An 11,079-nucleotide genomic window follows, 5' to 3' on the forward strand; every position below is an offset into this window, starting at 1 on the left:
CCTGCGGCTGCCGCCCCGGCCCCCGTTTGCTCGCCTGGACTGCATGTTAACGCCAAGCCTAACGCTGAGCAGCGGTCGCCTGCGCCGAGCGCTGCTAAACCTGCAGTTAATGTCCCACGGCAGCCCGCCACGCACAATGCCGCCCCAAGCGCCTCTGCCGGCGACGGCGCCCAGGATGTAGCTGAGGGGCTGCGACGAGGATTCAGAGAAAACCAGGGGGAGAGTAAACAGCAAAATGGGTAGGTGGGATTTTTTTTTTTTGCTGTGAGGGTCTTTCCTCGCAGGAAAAAAGCTAGGCTTGTTTAAGGGCTAAGTAAAACACAGCTTGGAGGGGTCGTTTAATCCTCAGAAGTGAATCTCTGAGGAAGGACTTGCATCTTAAAAGGGATGCTTCGAAGGGCCAAGCCAGACTTTCAGTGATGATTTTTCCCAGGAGTGACATTATATCAGTTTATAAAGTGTCACAGCTAAATTGAATCAGACTACAAAATGCTTTACACAGTGGGTTGTATCACGATGTGTTCTGGACCTTACAACAAGCCTGGTATTAATTTCGATGTCCGTGTCTCACTGTGTATTTTGACTCCTGATACAGTGACTGAAAGCAGCAGGCACTCAAAAATGCAGAGCGATCTGTCAAGAAGGGTTTGGTGGGTGCTGCGATGGCTGGGAATTAGATGCTCTGAAAGACCAGCCGTGGCCCCGGCAGGACTGGTGGAGAAAGGTCCCAGAAGGGACAGATGTCGCATTACTTCTCTGCACAACACGTGAGAAACTTTAAGATGCATTCAAGGAAGCTGGCAGGGTTCAGCAGATTTTTTGCAGCGTTAGAATGTAAATACCTCAACTTCAAATGTTACGTTTACCCTAAAAAAGCAACACAGATTTAAAATTTGAGTCATGTTCGTATTCAAATAATTGTTTATGTTAAAGTGGGTGTCGGAGACTTAACATTTAAGGGACTGTAAGGCTTATACTATACGTGGTGTAGCATCTAGACTAGTAAACAATAGATTAGTAAATTAAGCTGAGCCCAGCAGCAGTCCTGGGCGCTCGGACCTGCACCGCTGCCCTGTTTCGGCGGCATGCTTTTGGCCAGGGCTGCCTTGGGCTCTCCCAGAAATTCCTGGGCAGGGCTCGGGAACTGCGGCGCCCCAGGGACCGGTTCCCAGTGGCTGCTGTGCCGTGGGGAGAGGAGGCGGCTGAGCGCAAGCGGTCCCATGCCAGTTGGCCTCCATGCCCAGCAGCAGTGTCCGGCAGATTGAATTAATTAATAAAAAGGGCAGGAGGGGAACTGTAGGTTTCTCTTCAATCTTAAGAATGTAAAACCTGTGCTTAAAACCTAAAGCCTGTGGTTACTATTTCCCACCCCTCAAAGGAAAGGGGCTGGAGGAATAGGCCTAGTACCTCTCTCCTCTGATATTCTCTCAGTATATAAAGTATATGAAGAACCCTACAGAAAGGTAAACATCCACGTCAACTAAAATACAGAATAAATTGCAGTTTCAATTGAGCTTCTCATGGGGGTAAAAAAACTTCTTTAGGTACCTATTCCCCTTATATTGCAGTACGAATATTTTCCATATGAGGACTCCTATAATGCAGTCCGTATGCATTTTATATCACGCTGTTGTCACGGTAACTTCCAGCCCTTTCTTAAACAGCTGATGGCAGGAGTCCACACCGCATAGAAGCGGGATGAAATCGGGAGATCCCAGGGACTTGCTCAATGCTGGTAGACCTGTTGAATACCCTTTTTGGCAAACTGTCTCTATCTTTCCAGGAATGCTGTTTTAGCAAATACTGTGTACGGAGTACTCAAAAGCAGCAATTAGTAGTGAAAAAGATGAACAATAGCAACAAAATTACGTCTCCTGGAAGGAAGCTGTTGCAGGTGTAGAGTAAGCACTTGACAATCAAGATAGGATGACTGGGCGAGTGCTGTTAAGTGCCTTGCCTTACAGTTACGGGATGAATAATACCGACTGAAGAGTATCACAGCTGACAGGTGAAGAAATCCTTGTCTTGCTGCCAACCTTGCAGATCTAGTTTGGGAAAGCTTAAAAACGTTTAGAGCTGTAAAAAATGACTTTATTTTGCCATCTTTCTTACAATAGTGTGTTTGGGCTGTCTAACTGTCTTGCAGTCCTAAGGTAGAAAGCAAAAACAAGCAAACAAAAACCCCTAAAGTGATTGTATCGGTCTGCCACTACACTACTTACTTAGTTTTACTTAAAATTACATTTCTACAATGATGCTTAACTATCTCCCCATTTAAAATGGAATCAATGACATTTATGAAATATCAGAAACATTGAAGTTTAGAATAATTAATCAGTCTGAAATAAATTCCATTTTGCTCCTGTGTTTTGTAGTATTCATTTTTCTTAAAAATAGTAAAAAAAAAAAAAAAGCAACTCTTATCTTGTTCATAAATAGCACTGCTGAGCAAATGCAGTTCTTCAGACGTGCACCTTGTTGTACTCGGATTTTCCTCCCTTCCTCCTGGCTCCCCTCAAACCACATTCAGGTTATAAACTATTTGCCTTTACTTCAGGATGGGGAAGGAAGTTTTGTTTCCCTTGTTTAGTCCTGGCTTAGAAAGAAAGCAATTTGCCTTCACTAGGCGGTGTGCAATTACGCTTTTATCAACACCTTCTTGCCAACTTTTGCATGAAAACGTGCCTGCTGCTTAAAAAAGGTAAGAAGATGTCCACAGACATCACTCAGTTTAAGCTCAGCTGGGCTAAATTTTTCCATTGTAGCTTCTCTTGGTGATTGTAAGTTTGACTTACATGATATATGGCTTTACCAGAGCTTGGATTTGGAAACTCCTGTAATATTTCAAGAAGCCAAGAATGTATTAACACATCAAATACTTTTTTTTTTTTCCCTTGCAGATAACAACATTGACAAAGTTAGTATCAACAGCACTGGAGTTGAATTATGGTCGTTTTTCCTGTTGGAATAACCAGCATGTATTCTTGTTTTGCAAAATTATAGCTCTTAGAGAGTTTTATATTTAAATTTTGCAAAACAGCTTCAGCTTTTCTTAGTAACTTCTTAGTGTAGTAAATGGTTTTGTCAGCATTGGACATGATGTAATCTTGCTTTTCATTGTGTTAAATTTTGCAGCTTTGTTTTTTTCCACAAAACATTTGTGTGGAGTTTGTGTGTATCGATAAATTCTTGGTGCACCTATGGCTACTTGGTGTTAGTAATACAACTAGTGAATGGTGAAATAAAGTACAAAAGCAAAAAATGGTTTGAGGACTGTGGAACGAAGGGCCAGATATTGAAATAATACAACAAAAATAAGAGCAACATCCATATACTGTGATTTGTACAAGTTAGGGATGATAAATATGATTGAGGTTTTATTGGCTTCTCTTTTCTCCCCTTGCCTCAAGGCTGAGTTAAGGGAGAGCCAGTCTCGTTGGATTTTCCTTTGTCTCTGGCACCACCTTGTTGCCTCAGTGAGTCATTACCAGTAGACTCTTGAGCCCTAAAAAAGCGACCAGTAGGATCTGCAACAAGAGAAGTCAGCAGGATATTTTGTTTATAATACTACTTTCAACAAATGTGAAAGACTCCTTATTTCATTGTGGTAGTTGCTAGAATGCAGTCAACTGCATGTAAATAATTACATTTCCATGGAGTTCTACACCTTTAATTACTGCTTTAATTTTCAGATTTTATTTTTGCTATTAACTGTTTTGATGCTTTAGTTCATTTTTCTCTAATTCTTGTACTCCATCCTGGAAATACCACTGTTTTTGTTTCTGTACCCCTCCTTTTAGTAACCTTGATAGGTATGTGCAATTCACTAATACTGTGTGTCAGTAAATTCAATCTTTTGCTATAATTTTGTATGATACCTTTCACATCATTCTTTTAAGTATTCTTTTAAGCTGAAGTATTTACTAATGCATTCCATTCAATGGGCCTAATTCTTACTTGTTGACATTTAATAATTTATATCATTCTCATTCATATTTTCCACCTTTCCTTACCAGAAACACTTTGGACATTAAAAATACAGTGGGGATGTAGTGGCAAAAATGGAAGTGACTTTTAAAGGGATTTTTCTGTAGAATTGTTGTGTCTTAGGAGCTAGTTTTGCACAGTTAATCTCCTGTAAATTATGTAAAAATAAATGTATGTTAAAGGGTCTTGAAGATTAACGCTTTGGGATAATGAATGTAGACTTTAGGAGTAATATGCACGCATGAATCTTCTATTATCTTTTCCTGAACTGATTAGTGTCGTTACATGTTCTTTATATCAGTTACTGAAAGCAAAGTTTTAAAACGCTATATTCTTGCAAGTCTGCTAGCACAGAGACTGATAACAGCATGTAGGCTACTGTGGGGAAAATTTCCCCACTTCTTTGACTTTCAGAGAGCGTATCAAGCATCAGTGTCTTCACATGCTCCAGAACATCGCTACCTGTGCTTTCAAATGGCCTAGTTCTGATCCAGGCTTTGCCAACTGAAAAAGACTTGGCGTGTAGTGGGTGGCCCTTGCTAGTGCTTTGCCTCTTGTGAACGAAGGGGAAAATTTGTCTGGAGCACCTGATCTGAACTAAGTAGACTACCCTGCTTTACCAAAACAAATATAATCGCACTCTTACTCCTGTAAGGAAATTGCTGTGAGTTTAATTTAAGTATGGGGGTTCTGTGCTGCAGTTTTGGTAGTAGAATGAGACTATCACTATTAATTGGATTTCAGTGCCCTTTCCCACAAAACTAATTCAATAGAATAATTAGCTGCACTTCTGTTTCAGCTTTCTGACTTTTATTTCTTGTTTTCTTTTTCTCCTTTTCCTGTTTATGCTGGGAAACCTTTCTCTTGCTGTCTTACTCTGTCATCTCCAAGGAAAAACCCACCCAAACGGTAAAGGTTTAAATATGTAGATGTCTTGATAATACTGTCTTTTTACTATTTCAAATGTTCCAGCTGTGAAACAAGGAAAAATATTTCAGTCGGGTTAGAGTGATTATAAAGCTGTGTTTGATTCACAGAACTGAATCTGTGTTCAGGGGTGCCTGTAGAACTCACTGCTGCACATCCATATACAAATGCAGCAGCTGCCTTTAAACGCTGTGAAAAGTCCATGTCTTTGTAGCTACCCCAACCCAGGTGGTCTCTGAAGCTTTTTGCTCACTGCTCTCTCCTCTCCTTGATGCAGCCCCCCGCGGAAGCACATTGTGGATACCTATACAGAGTTTTACCACACACCCACCCACAGCGATGCCAGCAAGAAGCGACTGATCGAAGATACCGAAGACTGGCATCCCCGGACAGGCACCACCCAGTCCCGCTCTTTCCGCATCCTTGCCCAAATCACTGGCACTGATCACAGTGAGTAGTTTGAGCTAAGCAAAATAAAAGTAATGGTCTTGGACAGACAGGTGTTTTTAAAAGCTGGGGCGGGGGGAAGTAGTAAAAGGATTCAGTCACATCACTTGCATTTCCCCTTTTGGATAATGAATCCAGTAGGCAGAATTTTTGTGAGCTCTTTAAAAGAAAAAAGTTTGAGAAGACTATAGTAGGAAAATATTTTTGTAAAACTCCTGCAATTGCTAAATAGCTCAGGACATATAAATGACTGGACATTATTCCTGATTGAGTTGAATATTAATACATTCTAGATAAATCTTAAAATTTCCATTTCTACTTCCAAAGATGTTGGCAGATATGTATTTGTTGTTTCTTTCCCCTCCTGTATCACCAAAATGGCGAAATTCCTGTTCAAATTTAATGCTTCAGAAAAATTAAGGTGTTTTCAGGCATGTAGAAAATCTTTGACAGTCATACAAAGGTATGTGATCTGCAATGATTTAACCAATCAGAAGCATAAATCCATAGTTCCTCAGTTTATTCCCAGGTCATGTTTCCACCCCCTGCTTATGCTGTGGTGTGATTACATGTACTGCGGACTGGAACGGATGATGCGGAGAAGGTCATTCCCAGTCATATAATTTTATGGTAAAACTTCAATTTCATATTATGCTGTCAGTTATAATTCACTGGCTGAGATCTGTAATGTTGTGTAAAAGCCATCAGAAGTGCCATCGGGAGATTTGAGCTCAGTCATGTTCAGACTGAGGCAGCTAATGTAGAGGTCATTATTTCATTCTTTTGCTTTTCCTAGCTAGTGCTACAGTAAAGAAGGCAGTGAGGAAATTGGACCCCCTCCCTGGGGGCAGATTTGCTTAAATCAACTATTGATTCTCTGGCAGAATTACTCTAGAAGCCAATGATAACATCTCCCCAAATAAGGATTATTGTCAATGTCTGATAAATGTTCTGAACTTGGACATTTACCTGATTGTTTTGTGGTCCTGCGTTGCGCTAGTCTATTAATGGATCATTGTCTATCTTTGGATTCTCTTCATTAATCCTTGTTAGGGCAGAATATGAGACCTGAATGTCAAATAACATGTCATCCAGTACTGATGAATTAATCATGTTGACAAATACTGTAAGAAAGTGGCTGCAACTAGATTTGCCAAACTTAAAATCAGGGCTGGGAATTTACATTATCCCATGTGCAGTCCTCAAGCACCTTGACGAGTCACAACCTGGCTGCAAACAGATGCTTGGATTATCCCCTGGTATAAACCCACTGGATATTCGTCCAAAAGAAATGCCTCCCAACCTCCATTCATCTTCCCCTTCTCAACTCACCTTTCTCAATGCCAGCGTGGAGAGTGGGCCAAGGGAAAGGGCAGAGACCAGCAGAGCCACCTTTTAGCAATCCTGCTGGCAAAGGGGCTCTTGAAGTTTATAGACATATCCCATTTCCATTGGGGCGTATTTAGAATTGTAGGAGTCCTAACGAGCCTTGTTGTAATTTCTTGCTGTGGTGAATGCATTGGCACAGGGCAGAATCTCAGTGTACAGTGGTACAGTGCCTTTAGTGCCTTAGAAAATAAAAATTTTCTGGTTTCTTGCAGTGAAAGAAACTTCAGTGCCTTAGAAAATAAAAATTTTCTGGTTTCTTGCAGTGAAAGAACCGGAACATGAAGCTGCAAAGAAGACTAAGTGAGTTGATGTTTTACATTATTACTTTAATACTTTGCATGTTTTAATTCTTAACTGATAGTGTTTGGTGCATTTGTGTGACATCTGGGCGTTTTTAAAACGTTGCTTCTTTTTTTGCCTTTTACTTCAGCATGTAACAATCAAGATCTCTTTTGCGTAGTCCGACCTTTTTAAATCTGTTGGTGCAGTCCAGTATTAATGTTTGTGCAGGAGTTTGAGATTTTCCATAAACTTGGACTGATTTTGTTTTCTGTACGAGGTCAGCTTGTCGACGTGTTTTCCTTTTCCTAAATCTAACCAGGCATTTTTGATTTGCAAGCGCGGATCAGATTGAAAGACATAGCTGGAAAGTATTACCGTTCTGGACTGTGAAGGAGGGTCAGCTGTCTCCTTGCTTTGGGATAAGCGTTGTCCAAAACAAGGACCAACCAGTGGCTAAATCTAATGGTTCTTGCAGTCAGTGGGAGTTTTTCTACTGACTTTGCCTAACACTGGATCCAAGTTTTTGACAGAGAGGAAGGCAATGTGCAGATAGGAATAGTGCATGGAGATTGCATGCTTGCTTGTGAAACTGCTTAAGACAAACTTTCTTTTTCTTTCTTTCTTTCTTTCTTTCTTATTTTTCTTCTATCGCTTCTTTCTACAGGGAAAAGGTTCCTATCCACGTCTTTAGCCCTAAATACACAAAATTACGTGACTGGCACCATGAAGTCTCAGCACGTGTTCTTAATGTCCAGTGATTTTACCCAAGTTGCAAAAACAAAATTCAAACACTTCCTTCCTTTCTTCTTTTCCATCTGCTTTGCAAAAAGAAAAAGAAAACGTATTTCACTAGCCTTACTGTGAGACAAATTCTAGCCTTTTCTATACTTTTCTAACACTTTCCTACTGATGTGTAAAAAATGAGATGAAAATGTTTTTGTGCTAATCACTAGTTGACAAAAAATACATATTTAAAACAGAACAACTTGGGTGACTGAATCTCCCAACGTGGGGGAGGAGATGGCTGTTGCGATTCTTTTTTTGCCGTAAAGGAGTCATTTGCATTGCTGAGTTTGAGTTACTGTAGGTTGTTAGAAAGCAGAAAATTATGAACAAAAGAATAAGAAATTGTATTACTTTGATTTTGGGGCTGGGGGAAGAAGACGAAGAGGGACTGTATGCACCTATTTCAAACTATTGTACTTACCAGGATAATTATCTTGGATTTCACTAGATTTTCAGCAGGTCAGTTTTAGAGTGGTTGTAAATGTTTTACAAAGTAGAGCAAAAAGACAGACTGCTTTTAAGCAAATAAAAAAGAAATTAAAAAAACAATTCCAATGTTACCAATCGAAGTGCAAGCTCAATATAAAGATTCTGCTGCTTAAACTAGTAATATGTTCATATTGTGGAAAACTTAGAAAAAAATGAGCAGAATGTTGCTGTGTACCTGTAAGAGCTTCAACACATCCTCTAACAAGAACAAGATAAGATGGTAGTATTTATTACAGAGTGAAGCTCATAGGCTTTCTTGTGTTTATAAAAGCTTCATGACCCTATGGTTCTCCTGTAAAATAATGTATTATAGTAGCTACACATTCATTAATTTATGCTTTCTGAAGCTTGAAGAGTATTTTAATAAAAGTTGCTTTTATCTTAGCTCTGTCTGTTTTTCTTTTGAGTCTCTCCGACTCCTTGAACAGTCTTCTCGTGCACGGAGCTGTAATTTCATTGCACCTTCACAGGTTATAGTAAGGGAAACAAATCCCTGCTGTGTAGTAGAAACAATCTGAATTGTACAAAACTATCACAGTAGTAGAGTTCCTGATCATGTTAACAATGGGGTATGTGTTTGTGCTGTCAAAATCAACACGAGATTTGCAGAAATCAATAAAATGATTGATCTTTTGGGGGGCTACAGGAGTAAGAATTCTACTAAGTAAAACTCGGTCTCGGCTTTTGCAACGTGTGTTGAATCAGAGAGGTTTCAAACCTCAAAGGTGAATTGTAAAGCTCATATAAAAGCCAGGCTTTCATAATTGCTTAATGAGAACCATTGCAATTGGCTTGTAGCTTGTGCAACTGACCTACACGCTTTTCTGATGGAATTGGTCCTGTGAACAGATTGATGTCCACTGCAAATGCTTCTGCAGACCTGGGGGGATTGGTTTTTTTATTTTATTGCACGACTTGGAAAATTGAAAGGAAGAGAGACCTTTGGAAGCATTTTAAGCTTGTTTCCTTTTCAGATGGTTTATACTGCTATACAGTACAGCAGTAGCTTATGGTATTTGTCATTTTATCTTTAGGAAAAGCCAAACAGAAAATGGAGACTTCAGGTAATAACCAAGTCATCTAACACTAACAGTCACCGATGTGGATGCCTAACAATGCACAGCATAAGTACAATTAAATTTGCACTGGTCATGATGGACCAAGGCATATCACATTTTACACACTTTTTGGGTTAACTCCTTAGGGACAGTAGGGGAAAATATTCACTTTAATAATTTCACTAAAGACTGTTTTGATGAGAAGTGCCAATCAGTTTGAATCCCCCCCCCCCCCCCACAACCCTCTTTACCTCCCCCCCCCCCCCCACGTAACTCGGTAGTGAGTACTGTGTTACTAAACCCAAGTGTGTTACTGACTGCACATACACCACAGTATAATCATTTGATAGAATACTGGCGTATTAAATAGGAATGTGAAGTAGTGTATTAAAATTGTTTTGCTGGGTTTAAAGAATTTTTTATGAATGGAAAGGAAGACAGGAGTTTCAGATGACATCAGTGCAATGAAAGCTACTTAGACTCTCTGTAAGTTTTTTCTTCATATGGGCAGAATGGTTTGACCTTCAAGTATTTTTATATTTTGGAGATGTCCCTAGGTAATGAGAATCATTGGTATTTAACTTACCATTATGTTTATCTGTCTTACCAGCTCTTATCCCTTTGAAGGGTGAGTTGCTTTAGCGAGAAATGGAAGAAAAAGCCTTTCTAAATAATCCAAAGTATAGAAGCCTCTGTTTTGATTAAAATTAAACATAGATAGTCATAGAGTCTATCTATTGAGGATATGACTAGTTTGAGAAAGGCTACCAAGATTTCCTGTAAATTAATAGTAACAAATTACTAGTTCCAAAAATGTTTTATGGACGTGTGAAATGAATTTCATTTACTGCTTTAAAGATGTCATCTCTTCGCCCAATATCCCCATTGCACAACACTTGTTGACATTTAATTTTGGACCTTGTTACTGTTTCCAAAACAATGGACTGCTTTTCCATTTGCATGTGGATAACATGCCCCAGCTCATGTCTGATTCCCAGCATACATCTGCTCTTTGAAAAAATACTGAGTGGGTTTTGATATAAATGAATAAGCTTACATTTTTGAGATCACCTGGAAGGATGAATATGACAAACAATGAAATAGAAACTTCTCTTCCATCAGTAATCTGCAGATAAATATCCCAATTTAATAATATTCAACTTTTCAGGCAGGCATTGTCCAAGACAAATCCCTGTGGATTTTTTATTATTATTTATCCCTAAACTGTAACCCACTAGGGATTTTTGTGTGGATAAAATAGATTTTTTCTTTTCAGCAGCTGGAAGGACAGGAAATAGAAGTAAAAGCCCTCACTGAAATGTGTAAATTGCAACTCAAGACGGTTACTTAAAGCTTAGAAAGGCAAAGTCTAGCCCTTATGTAAAGTTTGTTTATGTGTTTTAGTAACTGATTAGTTCTAATTCTGCAGCACCCTATTTCCAAGTATGTTTTAGATGTTCATTTTTAACCATCTCCTTTTGAGTATGTTTTAGTGTTCATTTTTAACCATCTCCTTTTGAGCAACCTGGTACAGATTTGGTTTTGGCCTTAAACTGTAGAGTCAGTTCGCTGTCCTGAGTGAAGATGTGTTTAGATTTTCCAGATTTGTAGTTTAGCTAATCCATAGCCACTGGAAAATACTTGCCTCACTCTTGGTCAGTCCTGAAACAACGTGTCATAAATCATGTATTTATTTTGTGTCGTCCGTCCCCGT

General features: G+C 39.4%; 1 protein-coding gene across 2 annotated transcripts in view; it reads left to right on the forward strand.

The window, feature by feature from the left end:
• Positions 1–8,691, forward strand: part of PDLIM5 (PDZ and LIM domain 5) — an 86,526-nt gene extending 77,835 nt beyond the window's left edge. Inside the window, exons 5-9 of one of the 2 annotated variants that reach the window (XM_009273540.2) lie at positions 124–239; positions 4,879–4,896; positions 5,192–5,364; positions 7,014–7,050; positions 7,697–8,691. In XM_009273540.2, the coding sequence (XP_009271815.1) occupies positions 124–239; positions 4,879–4,896; positions 5,192–5,364; positions 7,014–7,050; positions 7,697–7,790 (438 nt within the window). In that variant the 3' untranslated portion in view covers positions 7,791–8,691. Of the gene's footprint in view, positions 1–123; positions 240–2,900; positions 2,918–4,878; positions 4,897–5,191; positions 5,365–7,013; positions 7,051–7,696 lie in introns of both variants that reach the window. The other variant, XM_009273541.2, reaches the window with a different exon arrangement.
• The last annotated feature ends 2,388 nt before the right edge of the window (positions 8,692–11,079 follow it).

Source organism: Aptenodytes forsteri, unplaced genomic scaffold (genome assembly GCF_000699145.1).
Source record: "Aptenodytes forsteri isolate BGI_AS27 unplaced genomic scaffold, ASM69914v1 Scaffold93, whole genome shotgun sequence".
In the NCBI taxonomy this organism is placed as follows: domain Eukaryota; kingdom Metazoa; phylum Chordata; class Aves; order Sphenisciformes; family Spheniscidae; genus Aptenodytes; species Aptenodytes forsteri.